Genomic DNA, 18469 nt, shown 5'->3' on the forward strand with positions numbered 1-18469 from the left:
AGAACCTCATTCCCTCATCCAGGGCATTGAAAATGGGTCGTCGTGGGGTATTCCAGCATGACAATGACCCAAAACACATGGCCAAGGCAACAAAGGAGTGGCTCAAGAAGAAGCACATTAAGGTCCTGGAGTGGCCTAGCCAGTCTCCAGACCTTAATCCCATAGAAAATCTGTGGAGGGAGCTGAAGGTTCGAGTTGCCAAATGTCAGCCTCGAAACCTCAATGACTTGGAGAAGATCTGCAAAGAGGAGTGGGACAAAATCCCTCCTGAGATGTGTGCAAACCTGGTGGCCAACTACAAGAAACAGGCCGAGGGAGATTGACAGTTCTTTTGTGTTTCTTCCATTTGCGAATAATCGCACCAACTGTTGTCACCTTCCCACTAAGCTGTTTGGCAATGGTCTTGTAGCCCATTCCACCCTTGTGTAGGTCTACAATATTGTCCCTGACATCCTTGGAGAGCTATATGGTCTTGGCCATGGTGGAGAGGTTGGAATCTGATTGATTGATTGCTTCTGTGGACAAGTGTCTTTTATACAGGGAACAAGTTAAGATTAGAAGCACTCCCTTTAAGAGTGTGCTCCTAATCTCAGCTCGTTACCTGTATAAAAGACACCTGGGAGCCAGACATCTTTCTGATTGAGAGGGGGTCAAATACTTATTTCCCTCATTAAAATGCAATTCAATTTATAACATTTTTTGACATGCGTTTTTCTGGATTTTGTTGTTATTCTTTCTCTCACTGTTCAAATAAACCTACTATTAAAATTATAGACTGAGCATTTCTTTGTCAGTGGGCAAACGTACAAAATCAGCAGGGGATCAAATACTTTTTTCCCTCGCTGTATACCGGCCTCGTGCCACCCTCACCGCGCTCGCCACGCTCACCACCCTCACCACCCTCACCACCCTCACCACCCTCACCGGGTGTGGCCTCACCTGGAGCTCGGGCAGGAGCCAGGCAGTGCTCAACCCCGTGCCCCTCAGCGCCAGCGGCCCCAGCTGCGGCAGGAGGCTGGATCGGAAGATGGCGGCCAGTGCCTCGCCCTGCGCATCACCGTCCTGTGAGCTCTGAGACGGCAGAGGCACCGCAAAATGCATGTAATGTATTTATAGATGTGTATACTGGTGTGTAGGGTATGTGTGTGGTGGTGTACAGGACACGTGTGTGTGTGTGTAGGGTGTGTGTGGTGTACAGGACACGTGTGTGTAAGGTGTGTGTGTGGTGGTGTACAGGACGTGTGTGTGTGTGTGCAGTACAGCAGTTTTGTCTTTCGGTCCCCATATCCTCCATCACCCCTCTACCCATTGCCCGCCGCCCTCCCCCATCAACCATCAACAACAACGGCCACCATGCGCCACCAAGTGGCTGTGACATCATCATGAAGCTTGTGCCAGGCTAGGTGCACTTTGAGGCCACGTGAAGTGTCGAAGGCTCGCTGGCAGGAGGTCACGGGACACACTCGGGTGCCGTTGCTTGACCATCTCACACCACCACCCACCACACATCCCCCTCTGCCCATCACCCATCACCCATCTCTCCCAATACCCTTCCCCCATCGCCCATCTCCAGTGGTCGCCGGTTCGGTTCCATCATCCCGACGCAACAGCTGCAACAATGGAGCAAGTCTCTTAAATCAGCGTCTACCCCGCAGTACAATTTGGTTACACCACAGCTGATCGGCAGGTCTCTTGTGGTTGGGTATACGTCCACCTCTTCAAACATGTTATGTCAGCTTAGCAAGAGAACTCTAAATACCCTCTAGAGCCCCTTCCAGCGGAGGCCTTTCTGTCAGCAGTGGCACGAGCAGGGAATTATAGGGCTGCACCATCGCCGCCTCTTTATACGAACCCTGCTGGTGCTTCATGGCTACCGACCTGCAGCAGGTGCAGGATTGCCTTGAGGCTCAGGGCCAGCACCAGGGACTCGTTGTAGCTCAGCGCCACCCCCTCCGTCGCTCCCACAATCTTTTGCGGCGGCAAAGAGGGCGGCTTGTCGGCCCGCTGCAGCAGGAGGCCGGCGATGCCGGTGAAGAGGAGGAGCCGCTCGGTGTGCTCGCTGACGCCCGGCGCCGCCATCACCACGTCCAGCGGGGCCCGTCCCAGCGGCGCCAGCTTCAGTGAGTCGTCGTCCACTGACGGCGCCGGTGGCGGCAACAAGACCACGGGGTAGAGGAGAAACACGGTGAGAAGCCACGGGCAAATCCTCGCCGACCCTCACCATTATCGCCAAGTCCGGTACCCAAGCCGATCCGTATCTCTATCCAGGGCCCTAACCGAAACCATAACCCAATCCTAAACCCCAACCCCCAAAGATCAGTTGATTATCTCTGCAACGTGCCATACGGAAGAAGAAAAACCTAACCCAAACCCTCTCTTCATAACCCTGTCACCAAGCCTCTCCACATCCCTATCCAAAACCATAACTGTATCATCCCTGACCCTATCCATAACTCTGACCCTATCCAGATGCATATCCCCTGAAGATGATCCATATCCAATTCACTAACCCCAACCCTATCACCAACCAACCCTTACCATAACTCTAACCGTATCCTTAACCCAAACCCCAACCTTTACCCCAAACCAAATCCTAAATTGATCCCCTATCCCTAAACCCATTGACAACCCTCTTTTGTGAGTACGAAGATGAGTCAAAATGTTACATCATGCAAATGATCCCAAAATACAAGGATTCTAAATTATTCTTAAAAATACGAAATACAATTTTATTTATCCAAAACTCATCCCCACCACACTGCATTGTATCACCTACCTGTATCTGACCATAGGCTTTATTTAGTATGTGAATATTAATTTAACACGTAGGTTTTCGGATGCAAAATATCACGATTCATAATTAACTTTTGGGTCAGGCCACATGATGATCTGACCACATCCGTGTCACTGAGACCGCTCCCACCACCCGACACGGCCAAAGCAAATTAAACGAGTCACCTTTGCGTGCAACCGTTTTAACGATGCGCCAATTGTCAGTTTCATCTCGCCCACCGAACTTGATCGATTTGAAAAGCGACGTTTTGATCGCAACTGCACAAGCATATATTCAGAACGAGATCCAGGAAGTGAGAATGAGCGGCGTGGGTGGTAGCGGTGGCGTGCGCTCTCTCTCTCTCACCCTTGCAGAAGAGGCGCGTGCGACAATCCACCACGACGCTCTCCCGCTTCTCCGTGAAACGCCTGACCGCGACGACGTCCTGCCGATGGCCGCTCGCGTCCTCCCGCTGGGCTAGCATGCCCAAACCCAGCACGCGCAGCTGGGTCACGGGGTCAGCGCACGTGGGGGTGGGGGGGTCAAGAGGTCAGCGAGCAGGGTCACCGGGTCCGGGATAAAGGATCACGGCGTTAAGGTTGTCGGCAGGTGTGTTCGCAAAGTCAGCATGCGAGGTCACAAGGTAAGCACACGGGGTGACAGGGTCAGTAAATGGGGTCAAGGGGCAGGGGCAGATCGCGTGTCGTCTCAACTGCTCACAATTGGTTGTAAAGACGTTCACATCTAAGCGACGTCACCTCGCTAGCCCCGTGACGTCGCCTCCCTCACCCCGTGACTTTACCTCCCTAGCCCTCCCTAGCCCTCCCTAGCCCCGTGACGTCGCCACCCTAGCCCCGTGACGTCACCTCGCTCGGGATGGCCGTTAAGAGCAGGTAGCTGATGTTGTCCCAGGAGAGGTCGCTGGGCAGGCACGAGAGACGGTCGCTGCAGAACGAGCAGAGCGCTGGGCTCCAGCGGGGCTGCGCTGCGAGCGCGTGCAGAATAGCGGTGATGGCGCTAGCCCAGTCCAGCCGGCCAGTCCTGCAGGCATCAACCACGCACAGGTGGAGTCGGGGAGGTAAAGATACCGCTGCGGTCGGCAATTGCTTCATAACATATTGTTTGGGCTATGCCACGTAGCGATCTGGGCCAAGTTTGCATCGTAAGACTCTCGCACCACGCAATATTTAAAAATTAAATTGCCTTGTATACAAGCGTTTTAGTTTTTTAGATCACACCAGATGAAGAACAATTCGACGTTTCGTTTGAATCTGCTGGTGGAACGTTTTGCACGAGGAGGGAGCTCTGGTGCTGGCCCTTCCCAGGCGTCCAGGAAGAATTGGGAGTACCCACGCTTTACCCCACCACACGCGACGGGCACAAGCGACTCCCTGCGGCGAACCCACTGCTGGGTGGACAGAGGAATTGGGACGGATTTTAAGGAACTTGCACCGTTGTTTCAACTGCCGCGCCGGGAGATGCAATCGACCTGGCGACCTCTGGCTTTGGAAGTCTGGTGCGCTGCTGACCGTTACACCACTGTGGAAGCTTCCCAGAGTATGGCAGAAGCGTTAGGCATTTATAGAGCCGCCTGCCAGGTGGCTCAAGAAGTTAGAGCGCCGACCCGGTACCCCTTTGATCCTGGTTCAAACTCTGGGTTTTAGACCGATTGTGAGTAAACCTTGTTCTCAAGCGCAGCGAATCGATGGTCTCAACCCCTCTCCGTTTTTAACATTTTAGCGATCGCCACCGGAGCGGTTAGCGCGCTGCTGCTAGATACCCGGCGAAGGGAGCTCGATTCCCCACCACGGCTAACATCAGGGGCGATTGTCATCGGAGCCGGTGCTGGATCTCTCCCCCTCCCTTCATCATCCTGCAATGACCAACGTGGTGAAGCATGGCGGCAACATGGGCCAGCAGGTTCACGGGTCGAATTCGCCAGGCCACCCTAGTTAATTCTCCGGTGTGTATAACCCTACGCAGCAGTGCCAATCAAAATCTGCTTTGGACACTAAGGTCATGTCGGTTCTCTGCTATCGCCCCCTCGGTGTGGAACTCTATCCCTTTGCACATCCACAACATCAAATGCACTCAGACTTTCAAGAAACATCTAAAGGCCTCTATCTGTTTGGTCAGGCTGTTGAGCCATTCTGAGCTTAGCTCCGCGCTTCTGAGTTGACTTGTCTGTAAAACCTGACATGTTACGTCATTATTATTAATATATGCGCAGCCATTTGCTTCACAGAGGAGATTAAGATCCTGTGACGTCGTTATGAAAGAGTAGGCCCATCGTGTGCCGCCATCACGGACCAAATTTTACAAAACTTGAAAATGTACCCAAAAAAAACTCAATTTGGAAACGCATAGCAACAAGTCCCCTCCCTACTGCTAAACTACAGCAGACTGCGTCCGTGACACACGGCACTGTCGCTAGAGATGGCCTTGCGCCACAAGAATGACACGAATACCAAACGTGCCCACGACCATTAGCTCTCAATTTTCTTTGCAGCTCAAGAGACGGCGACGCCTCGTAGCCGCGGGCGCCCCACCCACCCACGACCCACCCACCGTCCCACCCACCCACCCACCGTCCCACCCACCCACCGTCCCACCCACCCACCCACCGACCCACCCACCGTCCCACCCACCCGTTGGTGACGGTGGCCCCCAGGCCGATGAGGTGAGCGAGGGCCGCCCATCCGTCCGGTGGCGGCGCACCCGACCGCGCCGTCGTCATCGCCGCCGCCGCCCTCACCGCCATGGCAGAGTCGGCCTGCGCCGGCGCCACGAAGGGCAGCGTGCGTCCCAGCAGCGCCAGCGCCATGTGGGGAACCCCGGGCCCCGAGCGCCAGCCGCTCCTGGGGGAAACCGCGTCGAGCAGCAGCGGCACCAGCGGAGATAGCGCCTCGGGGAGCGGCTGGGAGTCAGGCGAGGAAGTGTTGGGTGGGGAGGGGGGGCAGGCTTAATTGTAGTAGCGATGCCATATCATTATTTACGATACGATACCGATTTATTATGACGGTTATCGCGATATCAGTAAGCCCAAACTTTCCATTCTACATTTTATCATATTGGTTTTGCACTTTGCTGTACTTACAGAATGAATAAAGATTACTTAAATCCTTTAACTGCAGTTCATGCGACATAAGCCTGCAATACGGCTTCTGACAGTTTTTATCACTCCTAACGCCCGTGATTGTCAGTTACACGCAGGAAATAATTGGTTTAAATGAACTTCTGCAAAGACTCTCGGCTCACTTTAAGTTGTGATGTGGGAAAAGAAGCGTGGTTAATTGGTAACATAGCTATTTATCTACAACACACTACAACCCGAAAACACATCGGACAGATGTAAAGGGCAACCGCGGACACCTACTTAGGAATGCGAGTCTTCCAGGGGGGAACAGATTAGCCACGGGGGAACACAGATTTCTCCGACACCGGCACCGACACCAGCAGGACATCGGCACTGCAAAAATCGGCGCAGTCTCAGACGGGCCCGCGGCGTCACCGCCGGTCAACCGTTACCTCCATGGGTGGTGGCAACATGGCTGCCAGGAGTCCCAGAATCCTCTGCTGCCGGCTCTGGCGCACGAGTGCCGCCGCCTCGTCACCCTGCTCCTCCTCGCCCGTGCTGCGCAAGCGCTGGATGAGGAGCTGAGCACAGCGGGCGGAGGGCGCGGGGAGCCGGGAGGCGAAGCCGCTGGGAGTGCCCCTGAGCGCGAGCACGGACAGCGCATGCCAGGCGAGCGTCTGCAGGTAGGGCCAGCCCGACTCGTCGCTCGTAAGGAACACCGCGGAGGGCTCCGTGTCCACCGCGTGCTGCGCCGTGTGCCTGCGGGCAAGGGGAGCGAGCGGTTATGCTCCGTCTGTCTTGAACCATTTCCCACAAACGTACGGATGCTGCCTCAGCGGTTTAACGTTTGGACGCGGTCGACACGCACTCCATTTCGACTCCATCTCATCTACCAGAGTTAACGTGTTTTTTTCTTTCCCCCCACCCTCCCCCACCCCCCCCCCCCCCCCGAGTCAGTTTTTATTTGGAGGCCTGGCTGAGACCATTCGCGCACGCATCTTACACCGCGGAGTGGGGGGGGGGGGGATGTGTCATGAGGTGCGCTACTGCCGTTACCCAGGAGGGAAATTGCTGTGGGTCTGGCAGCCCAGGCAGAGCAGGAGGTCGGGGCAGGAGAAGCAGGAGACGCGGCTGCGCAGGAGGAGGCCCCTGCACGACGCGCACGCCGCCTCCAGGCGCAGCAGCTCGTGGGACGAGTCGTGGCCGCTGGGCTTCACCCCGCCTGCGTGAGGACACGCACGGCACCACCGCCAAGTGTGGGTACGTGCACACACGTGTATGTGTACGCGCGCAGCACCACTGTTAAACGTGGGTACATGCTCACAGACGGCGATAGTTGTGGCAATTACAGAAAGATAATTCCGTTTTGGAAAACGGCATAAGTTACTCAACTTGTAGGGAAACATTTCGTTTCGAATAAATCAGATGATTTCTCTCCGTGTTTTAATCTTTCCTGATTCGCATCCCATCTGCGCAATTGGCGTCACATCACGAGATGAATATTCCATTGGCAGCTCTCGCAGAGCGCTACAGGCCCCTCGTTTGAGAGAACGGCCCGCAGAAACGGATATCATGGAGCTACCTCTGAGAGAACTCTTCTTTAAGTGTGCAGACTTGGGTCCACCACACCGATCGCTTCAGCTCATCTACACTTGCTCAACCACCACCACTGCAGGCCACAATACTTACCGAGCCACTCACTGACCCACCACCCACCCACCCACTCGCTCACCACACTGCAGGTCACAACACTGAATTTTGTGCTTCGTTCCCCGCACTGCTCCACTTTTCAATTCCCTCCTCCCATCATCACCATCATCGTCGTCGTCGTCTCTTTGCCCAAGCTTTTAAAACAATAACCCTCGCTCAATGCAAGAAACGTATTACATTCTTTATCTATGACAAATTATTCGACAGCGCCGTTTGTAGCTGGCAGCTTTGCAATTGAGCCATTTGTCCAGCGAAAGTGACCTCTGTTCCACGGCGCGCTCCGCCACTGCGTTCCAGCGTTTGTCGCGTGACATTTTTACTTTTTCTCCCACGGGTTTACAACAGCCGAGTCGCGGCTCACCGACGAAGCAGTCGGTGCACAGGGTGCAGTCGGTGCACTGCAGGCAGCGGAAGCAACCGTGCAGCGGCAGGGAACGGCACGCGCTGCAGAGGGTCTCGCGGTGCAGCCGCTCCCCGTACTTCACCAGAAACGTCTACAGCACGCACGCACGCGCACGCACACACACACACACGCGGGCACACACACACAAGGACTCTTATACACGTTTATAGATCTACCCCTAATGCTTACCACCTGAACACCTCTAGCTCTACCCATAACCCGAGCTGTACCCCCAGCACTAACCCTACCCCCTAACTATATACATAATGCTAGCTGTACCCCAACACTAACACTATCCATACCCCTTGGTTCCCCCTCTGGCTCTACCCCCAACCCCTAACGGCTGGGCCGAGCTTCTCCCCCCCCCCCCTCACCTTCTTGCACTTGTCCGGCTTGGCATCGTGGAGTTGGCGGAGCCAATCGGCGCTGTCAGACGAGAACTCCTGGAGCCAGCGCTGCTCCTTCTCCCAGGCAGCCAGCTCCTCCGCTGCATCTGCCGACTCGCTAGGTGGGGGGCGGTGGGGTGGTTGTGAGCGAGCGTTAGTGGGAGGCGCAGGTTCACGTGGTGTGTGGTGCTTAAACGAGTCCCAAGGTTTACAGAGCGGCCGTGACACTCGTGATTCCTCGGCGTTTCCCCAGGTCATCCCCCACGGTCCCACGTTACCACGGCAGCGAGAGGACGGTAGCGGTGGTCCCTAGGGCGATGCCGACGAGGATCTCGGGGAGTTCGGCCTCCATGAGCAGCGAGGCCTCGCTGGGCTCCCAGTCGAGGCACAGCAGGTGCAGGGCGGCCGTAGCCAGCGCCACGCGCGAGCTGCAGGGAGCAGACATCCAAGCGTCACCGCGAAGATGCAGCCAGGGTCACCGCGGCGACGCGCGTGGGGCGGACGAATCGGTGGGCGGGCGTGCGCCGGCCACAGTGGCTGACCTGTCGGCGTGCAGCGATGGCAGTCGCAGCGTTTGCGCGAGGGTGCCGAGCAGCTCGCGGTACCGCTCCTGCATGGCAGCCGCCAGCTCCGGCCCACACGTCCTCACCCCCTCAAGTGGGTACCTATACCATGACACACAACTATCATCACGGCGATACAACCCCACCGCGACCACAACTTAGCCACAACCTTCAAGACATCCACAACATACAACCATAAACCCAACCACAACTCTACCGCTACCACAATCGGTTTGTCTGAGAAGGGGTCAGCAATTTATGAGGGCGGCACTAAGTTAAAGAAAGATTAAGAGTTCAGGTCGAATTGGGATGGGGGGGGTAAACAAAGGTGGGAAAGAAATAGGGAGCTGTGAGGTTCCCGGGGTCCCGGCCAGGGACGTCACTGAGGCAGTCGGTGCCACTGACGTTTAAATCCCTGCGAGAAGGGGAGGGAGGGAGGGAGGGGGGGAGATGAGATATGAACCGTGGGACGGATTCTGAGGGGGACGAGGCAGCCAAACGGCTCAAAGGAGCCGGAGTTGTACCGAGGCAGCGCGAGCTGGTGAGCGAGCAGGCCCTGAAGGAAGGCGAGCGCCGGCGCCACCATCTCGAGATCGTAGAGAGCCGAACGCAGGCTGGCATTGACGCGCGCCAGGGACGCCGCCCGTTTGTGCGCCAAGGCTGCCTGCTGCGTCACCGCCTGCAGCACGCTGCACGCACGCACGCACACACGCAGCACGACCGGTGGTGGAACGTCAATGTAGAAAGTGCCGGCATGGAACCTATTCGTCCTGCAGCAGCCGATGCTCACCGACAAGACAAAGAGAAAACCCCCCCGTGTAGCCTTAACAGACTGTTGGGGCAAGTGCTGTTAGCGAGCACCAGTGACACTCACTCACAGACAGACACACTCTCACTCGCGCATGCACACAGCGACACCAACAGCCACCATTCACTAAGTGGTGGTGGCGTCACCGCAGGTCTTGTGTGCCGGGCCAGGTGCACTTTGAGGCCGTCACGTCAAGTGTGGAAGGGTCCGCTGGTAGGAGCTTACGGGACAGACCTAAGTGTTATGGATTCACCGAGGTGACTGACGAGATGCATCACGCTTGTGACCACCCTCTTACCCGCCTACCTACCGCCCCTCGGCCACACTCTCCCTCCTGTGCCCACCCCTGCCCTCACCCGTCCGGGGTCGCCTTCTTGTCCTTGACGAAGGCCAGGATGTCACCAACCCAGGGGTAGAGTCTCTCCTCACGGACGGGAGGGCGGACGCGGGCAGCGCCTGGTGAAGTTTGGGGAGAGGGGTGTGAGGTTGGGAGGCCGCCGGTGCCGGCTGGTGAAACCCCGGCAGCGGCAGTGGCCTGGCTGCCACGGTGCGGCCGGCACGGTCCCGCCAAGGCCCGAGCGGTCACAGTGGCCAGAACGGAGCATGTTTCTTGTTCTATTGTAATTGCATATGTCTATTACAAGAGCAAACATCATCATTATTATATTTATCATTATTATTACGCTTGTTTACCCAGGAGAACCTCAGAGTCTTGTAAGAGAAGGGTCCTGCCAAGTTTTGGCAGAAGGAGAGCGATGCTGCTGGTGCTGCTGCCTGTGATCCCAATTGAGTGATGTGCAGGTAATTTTTCAGCACTGGGATGTTTGGCTAACACCGGCTAACGTTGTACGTTGTACGTTGTATGTGTGCGTGGGTTTTCAGCTACGGAACAAGCACCCCCCATGTGGCATCGGGCGACTTCACCATGGTTAAACGCGGAGACATTTTAGATTGGTACATCGTGGAAATTATCTGTAAATGCAAAAAAGAATGAAAATTGTTCTTAAAAATCTAAAACAAATGTCACTCAAAAATCATGAACTTATCTCCGCTACCCAAAACGCCGTCCCTTACCCACACAAAGCCCCTCGCTCACCTGCACTGCCCGAGGCCGGGTCCTCGCACGAGTCTGGGGCGGTATTACGGACGCCCGAAATAAAATCGCAGCTGGGGTCGAAGTTCACGGGCGGCAGTTTCAGAAGGAAGAGGCATTTGCGGATGGACATCTCGGCTGCAAAAGTGTCAGCAAAAAATAAGTAATTAAACAATAACAATGAACCAATTCACTTTTCAACAAGTTCTTGTCATTAATTGCACATTGTAAATTGTGCGTGGTTTTTTCTGCGACACAAAAAAAGGCAGAGACCACACGAGTGAGAAAACTTTGAAGCAGTCGGACTGTTCCACTCACCCAAGGAGTCCATCTTCTGTCCACCCTCCTCCTTGCCACCCTCCTCCTTGCCACCCTCCTCCTTGCCACCCTCCTCCTTGCCACCCTCCTCCTTGCCACCCTCCTCCTTGCCACCCTCCTCCTTGCCACCCTCCTCCTTGCCATCCTCCTCCTTGCCACCCTCCTCCTTGCCACCCTCCTCCTTGCCACCCTCCTCCGCAAGCTCCCCAACGCTATCCTGCCTCTGTGCCAGCTGACACCGCCGTCCATGCAACAAAGAACAACATGCATACATCATGCATACATTGCTGACACGTTAAAGATATGGGTTGTCATTGGTGGCGTCGTGAAGTGTATTTTTACTCGGCCATAATATTTCGTGGGCAGCAAAGGGCAGTGTGGCCAAATGAGTCTTGAACTTCCGTCTTTGTTAAGTCTTCCGCACCACAACGCATCATACATCAGGGAATCGCTCCGTTCAGGCGCCACTCCGAACCCCCTACTATCCCTCCTTTTATTCCCTTAACCATCCTTTCTGGAACTTTCCATGACTCTTCACCAATACCATGATTTCATCCTAACGGTCTCCCATTTTTTTTGGCAGCAGCAGCAAAAAAAAGGAGTTAAATACGTTAAATAAAATCGTCAGCACAAAACTGTAATAAATATTTGTCCTGCAAAGGGGGGAAATAGTTACATATGCTTAATGGCTTGGTCATGACGTGCGATGCACTGCTGGGAGCCGGGACAACAGTTACATCACCACACGCAGTGCATGCTGGGATCCTGCACTATGTTGACCCCTTGGGTTGAACTCCAGGCTACCCTCCCACCGTCCCTCACTCCCAACCCTCCCTCCTCCTGCACTCCCCCACCATCTCCCCTCTCTCCCTCCCTCCGACCCCCTCCCCCCCCCTCTGTTATTCCTTCCTGCACCCTCCTCTCCTTACCAGCCAGTTCCGGACGGTGCGGGCTTGAGCGTGAATCCAGCGCAGGTCCTCGGTATCCGCAGCCGGCGCCACCTCACCCGCTGCTGCAACCACAGGGAGGCGACGCGCCGCGTAAACGGTCAACTCAGAGAAACGCGATTCGGGCCCGAGTCACTGAGCCGCGGCCTCGTGTGGGCAGCTATAGAAATATTGGGCCCAACATAAAGAGCTTGATATTTTGGGCCTGCCCCTCCCCTAAGACCCCAAGCCTTCCCCTTGACCCACCCTAAAAATGTGTTTTAATAATGTGGTGAAATGAGAAAAAATAGCTTCCATACATTCGTTTATAAAATACAAAAGTGGCTATTTTTTATCATTTATTTGCATTTCGAATCCATTCGGACTCATATAGGACAGAATCAAACAAGTCCGAAATATGGGGCCGCTGGCTCTCATTGCCCCGGATTCAAACCATTCCCACCGAGTGCCACAATGAAGCGAATCATTCCAGCCCTGCCCAATAGAAAGCTGCCGTTCCTAGTTCACACTGGCATAGGGGACAGCTCCACGCAAAAATTGACTTCCACCTCCCTCCAACCCTACCCAACGCCGCTCCTGCCGCTGCTCTCACCGTACGGTACGAGCTGCTGCCACAGCGGCCGCGTGTGATGCAGCAACGCCGCGAAGACGGCGCGCGTGGCCACCTCAATGGCGTCGGTGGCGCCAGCACCACCAGCGCCACCGCGAGCGGCACCCCCCTCGCATGCCGAAAGCAGCGCCAGCCCCGCCTTGGAGCCGCGTGCCGACGCCAGCGCCAGCAGCAGCTCGTGAACTTGCTTGTCCGCCGGAGCGGCCTGCGGTGAAACCCGGGCGGTGTAACGATGAGGGTTGCTAATCGGTAACCGGACACAGTTTTGAGAATCGATGACGGGTCTCTGAAAGTCAGGAACCAGAGAAATCTATTGCCGTGTAGTTTTAGGAGGAAGAGGTGGACGTACCCACACTTTGCCCCACCCCATGCGACCTGCCGATCAAAGGCCAAGTGTGGTGAACCCACTCATGCTTCTGGGCGGCGAGGGCAACTTGAGAAACTTGCACCGTTGTTTCAACCGCCGCGATGGGAGATTGAATCGAACCGGCGACCTCCTGGTTCCAAGTCCGGCGTGATAACCATTCTACCATAGCAGCAACCCATTGCTAATGGATTAAACGATCACAATCCCTCTCTGGGCTGTGTCTTCCCTTTAACGATGAATACAAAAGTGTTACGTTTGTTTTTTGCGCGATTCTTAAGAGCGCAATGTGATGGAAGGTGCCGTCGGGTTTCACAGATATCGTCTGGTAAGTGCCTCACAGTAGGCGGTTATGTTGCCACGTGTAAATCGCAATTTCGGTGATTTTTTTCCAATTTGGCAAAAAATTTAGACTATTGTGCCGGCATACACAGCAGCCAACCGTTTACAAATTACATCGCAGAGTCTTTCACGGGCACTGCCAAACAGATGGCGCGTAGTATTTTACGGCAAATGGACCGGCACAATTAACCAGAGCGCTTTCCCAGTGGGGAAAGCGCTACTGCCAAGCCACGCCACTGCCCCCGATAAGAAAGGCAATTTAGCCCTGACGCAGACTTGAACCCTACTCCCTGGGTGCGAGGATCACCGTGTATTCCACTCCCGCGAGGTGCAGCGCCTCCGACCAGTACGTCGCGCCCAGAGCTCCCAGCATGCACGGCTTCTGCTTCTCACTCTCGTCGGCAGCTGCTAGGGAAAAATGCACAACACAAGGGTGAGCGCCTACGTCGCGACCGCGCGAGCGGTGAGCGTCCAAGCTAGGTCCGTGCGAACGGTGAGCGTTGATGCTACGTCTATGCGAGTGGCGAACGTCCATGCTGCATCCACGAGCGGTGAGCGTCCATGCTACGCCCATACGAGCGGCGACCATCGACATTGCGTCCCTGCGGTCGGCGAACATTCCGTTCCCCGCGTGCGACCCCGACCCCCGTCGGTCCCAGGCGCGGTGGCCCCTAACCTGGCGCCCTCTCCACCGTGGTGGCGACCTCCGCTCCGTGCAGCCTGCCCAGCAGGCGCAGGCTCAGCAGGTGCAGATCGTGCAGCCAGGGCACGGGGTAGTCGTGCGGTGCCCCACGAGCCGTCACCGTGAAGCGGTAGTACATCTCGCTGCCGTGCTGCTGAAAGAGCAGCGTGGGCCCGCACTTCATCGTCACCCCCTTGGAAGTCGCCGCGGAGGGGAGGGGGGGCACAGCGAGGGGGGAGTTAGAGGTCACATGGGAAGGGTCATAAACGGTTGAGGGTCCACGGTTCATAACCCATGCACAAAAAGCAGCATTTCTATCAACTATTTTTAGGGTGGAGCACGGGCCGCGGAATGGATACCGTGCAGGATTATTTTTTTTTAATACACGTGGGGAATGTGCACCTAACCACATCTCTCCTCCAGTCCTCTGCTGTGCTCCTCAATCAGCTCATCTATCCGGCCACCAGACCTCTGCCCCTATCATCCTTCACCTACCCTCATCCATGCCCAGCCAAAGCACCTATCTATCTTAGCACTTCATGCATGTGCTCCATTGCCCGCTGCCTCTCGTCCACGTTGCACCCATCTGTCACCCTCATTCACCATCACACTCCACCTTATTCTCCCTTCCCTACCCCTGCAACATCGGAAGCTCCATTCCCAGCCTCTGTGCCTCCATCCATTCCGTCACATTCCTGACAGCTACTCCACCCCACCCGATGCTCCCCTTTTGCTCCACCGTCAGCTTGTGTTATGATTTTCCCTGGAAAGGGCACTATATATAAAAATCATAAACAGAATAGAATTGTTCTTGCTCAAATTTCTATTTCCTTTATATCTCTACTTGGTTTTGTATGTTATTGTCGTCATTTCGCTGACCCAGGTAACTCTTCCAAATGGGACTCACCTGGTTACATTTACGGGCGCAAAACGCACCGATACACAGCATTCAACAAATGCCTTACTAATGTAGTGTTTATAATGACGAATAAACTTCTTATGAGGCACACTTATGTTTATTGTAATACTTCTCTTACACAGTCCTTAACACACAGAGGGGTATACGGTCTCCTCACCCGATACCCTAAGGAGGTACAGCCTCCTGACTTAGCGTGACCTACACACAGATCTCTTGCTAACCTAAGGAGGTACAGCCTCCTGTCCTGGCGGGACTTACTTACACGTCTACCGCTATCCTAGAGTCCTCCGGCTGGGACCTAGGGGAGGCTATCTGACCCACCGCTGGCCCGGTGGGTCTTGACCACTGGGTACGCCGAGCCTTAGCCCTCAGAAGGGCTGGAAGGCCAGGTCCAGGGTCCTGGCTATCTTCAGCCCGGGCCTCGGTCTTCGTGTAGGGAGAGAACTCCCCGCGCTCTCCGCGCTCACCCTTCTTATACCCGTTTGTGGCCAAGTCTAACCAATCCCACACTCACACGTGGAACTGTCTGATTGGTTCTTATCAAACTGTGGCTACGATCCACTTCACCTCGTCTGACCCCAACCGTTATGTACACAGAGGTAACGCTGCAATGCCCCTTTGATACCTAGTGGCAATGCAGGTTACCGAACAGTGAGTAGTTAACGCCTCTACACCAACACAAAACACACTGATACACAGCATGAAACAAATGCCTTACTAACACCAAATACACTGATACACAGCATTCAACAAATGCCTTACTAACAGCAAACACACTGATACACAGCATTCAACAAATGCCTTACTAACAGCAAACACACTGATACACAGCATTAAACATATGACTGTGGAGTGGGCAAGGCCTTTGGGCAGGGGGCAGGAGCAGAGAGGAAGCCACTCACTGTGTGGGTGGGCGGTGCTAGTGGTTGAGTGGGCATGAAAGTGGGCAGGGTAGACAGAAGAACAGAGATAAAGGGCAGCCGGCTCACAAAATGGACAGTGGTGGCTATGCACGTGGCCTCTAATCCAACACAGTGGTGGCTATGCACGTGGCCTGTAATCCAACACAGTGGTGGCTATGCACGTGGCCTGTAATCCAACACAGTGGTGGCTATGCACGCGGCCTCTAATCCAACACAGTGGTGGCTATGCACGCGGCCTGTAATCCAACACAGTGGTGGCTATGCACGTGGCCTGTAATCCAACACTGTGGTGGCTATGCACGTGGCCTGTAATCCAACACTGTGGTGGCTATGCACGTGGCCTGTAATCCAACACAGTGGTGGCTATGCACGTGGCCTCTAATCCAACACAGTGGTGGCTATGCACGTGGCCTGTAATCCAACACAGTGGTGGCTATGCACGTGGCCTGTAATCCAACACAGTGGTGGCTATGCACGTGGCCTCTAATCCAACACAGTGATGGATATGCACGTGGCCTCTAATCCAACACAGTGGTGGCTATGCACGTGGCCTGTAATCCAACACAGTGGTGGCTATGCACGTGGCCTGTAATCCAACACTGTGGTGGCTATGCACGTGGCCTGTAATCCAACATAGTGGTGGCTATGCACGTGGCCTGTAATCCAACACTGTGGAGGACGAGAGGGTTGGTGGATCACGCAAATGCCGTTAAATTCCCTTCCTGTGGGCGTCAGAGAGGTGCCCATACCCTGGGCTTGCCAGGAGGAGATGCAGAACATCTGTTCCATATATAAGTGGGGCAATTGTTGGTCGCGCCTGGCTGCTGCCACCTGTACCGCGTGTTTGGGGTTCCCATCCATGCCTCCCGAGTTGTTCTCCCTCTCTCTCTCTCTCGTAGAGTGAACGGAAGAAAAGTGTGCAGGCATCATTATTCTGGTTGTGTGTTCAGGTTGAGCCTCCCAGAAATGGCGGCTTTGCTCTGCTCACCATCAGCAGCTGCTCCTCGTTGTAATTGTCGGAGAAGCGAAGGTACGCGCCGTGGCCGTCCATGAACTCCATGCAACTGTTCCTGCGTGACGGCACGGATGGCGGAGCGTCGCGACGAGTTACGCACGGACCCGGCCGGGCCGAGCGCCGTGGCAGAGCCAAACTAGGACAAATATCACGCTGGGGATTCCGTAACGCCTTCCCGATGCTGCGTTTGTCCTAACAAAAGTATTTATTATTATTATTTAGTACCAGGAACGCGCACACGTACTTTGGATGCGGCTATCCTTCCCGGCCATCCTTTCCAACCAATGAGCCAGGTAAACTTTTTTTTAATGTAGTATGATGTGGAACACATGCAGGCTAATGCAAAACAACGAAATTATTTAACCAAAAACAGTGTGTGCAGCCTTAAAAGAAAAACATGTGTAACCGGCAACGTTTTGGGCAATGGCCCTTCATCATGATGCAGTGTTATTGACGAAAGTGTTCAGTTTCTTTCTTTGTAGTGCTTGCGCATCAACGCCAACGCAGCAGCAGCAACAGCAACATTATTTTCAAAGTTAATGACGCCATTCCCATGGTTGAGAACAGGGGGCGGCTCAGGCAGGTTACGACGCTCGAAGTAAAGATGGCAGATGGGTCGGTGTTGCGGTGTTGCCGCACCGCGGCATGTCGTGCTGTTGTGGTTTTGCGCCGTTGTGCCACGCTGTGATGTTGAAGTTTTGTGATGGTGTTGTACTGTTGCTGTGTTGTGGTGTCGTGCCGTGTTGTGGTGCCATGTGGTAATATTAAGTGTTGTGCAGTTGCAGTGTTGCAGAGTTATGCCGTGTCGTGATGTTATAGTGTTGTGCAGTTGCTGTGTTGTGGTGTTATGCCGTGTTGTGATGTTAGTGTTATGCCGTTGCTGTGTTGCGGTGTCGTGCTGCGTGTTGTGTTACCATGTGGCAATGTTATAGTGTTGTGCCACTGCTGTGTTGCCGTGTTGTGCCGTGGGGTTGTGTCGTATTGCGATGTGTCTGGCACCAGTACGTGGGCGAGCGTTTGTCGAACTCGATGGTGAAGGAGTGGGCGCCGGGGCAGAGGAACGTGGCGGCGTTAGTGGGGAACTCCACCAGCCAGCGGCCCAGCACCACCGACTCACCGCCACCACCACCAGCATCCTGCTCCTCACACTGAGACACGGACAATGGGAAATGGGGACACAGGCACACCAAGATATTGGGACATGTAGACACAGGGACACGGTGATATGGGAACACAGACAAGGTGACAAGGAGATAGAGTTAAACTGGCAAGGGAGCACCATGCATGTACTATGTTTAACTTCTTTCGCACCGTATGTAGCCAACCGCGCTCATAGGAGTACCTCCTTGAAGTATCCCTTGTGCCGATTGGCCAGATCAAACAGGCAGGTGACCAACGGCATCAGCTCTTGCTGCAGCGTGCACGGAAATTCCAGATCCACCAGCTCCAGCAGGAATGCGAGCTGCAAAAGTTTGGCAGAAATTGAAAACACCGCAATAATCCGGTCAGCGACCACCTCGTTTCCACCGCACTATCA

General features: G+C 54.8%; 1 protein-coding gene across 3 annotated transcripts in view; it reads right to left on the minus strand.

Moving 5' to 3' along the window:
* ZZEF1 (zinc finger ZZ-type and EF-hand domain containing 1) overlaps positions 1-18469 on the minus strand; it is a 57102-nt gene that overhangs the window by 14679 nt on the left and 23954 nt on the right. Inside the window, exons 21-42 of one of the 3 annotated variants that reach the window (XM_076053349.1) lie at positions 18275-18394; positions 17932-18080; positions 16906-16987; positions 14070-14268; positions 13701-13801; positions 12670-12892; positions 12060-12139; positions 11131-11362; positions 10816-10950; positions 10076-10175; positions 9436-9600; positions 8891-9013; positions 8627-8776; positions 8337-8466; positions 7921-8053; positions 6906-7071; positions 6302-6608; positions 5422-5690; positions 3640-3814; positions 3140-3278; positions 1879-2135; positions 940-1071 (exon numbers count right to left, since the gene is read on the minus strand). In XM_076053349.1, the coding sequence (XP_075909464.1) occupies positions 940-1071; positions 1879-2135; positions 3140-3278; positions 3640-3814; positions 5422-5690; positions 6302-6608; positions 6906-7071; positions 7921-8053; positions 8337-8466; positions 8627-8776; positions 8891-9013; positions 9436-9600; positions 10076-10175; positions 10816-10950; positions 11131-11362; positions 12060-12139; positions 12670-12892; positions 13701-13801; positions 14070-14268; positions 16906-16987; positions 17932-18080; positions 18275-18394 (3567 nt within the window). Of the gene's footprint in view, positions 1-939; positions 1072-1878; positions 2136-3139; positions 3279-3639; positions 3815-5421; positions 5691-6301; positions 6609-6905; positions 7072-7920; positions 8054-8336; positions 8467-8626; positions 8777-8890; positions 9014-9435; positions 9601-10075; positions 10176-10815; positions 10951-11130; positions 11363-12059; positions 12143-12669; positions 12893-13700; positions 13802-14069; positions 14269-16905; positions 16988-17931; positions 18081-18274; positions 18395-18469 lie in introns of all 3 variants that reach the window. The other 2 variants (XM_032976641.2, XM_076053348.1) reach the window with 2 other exon arrangements.

This window comes from Petromyzon marinus, chromosome 60 (assembly GCF_048934315.1).
Source record: "Petromyzon marinus isolate PM22_M1 ecotype Great Lakes invasive population chromosome 60, UKy_Petmar_22M1.pri1.0, whole genome shotgun sequence".
Classification (NCBI taxonomy): domain Eukaryota; kingdom Metazoa; phylum Chordata; class Hyperoartia; order Petromyzontiformes; family Petromyzontidae; genus Petromyzon; species Petromyzon marinus.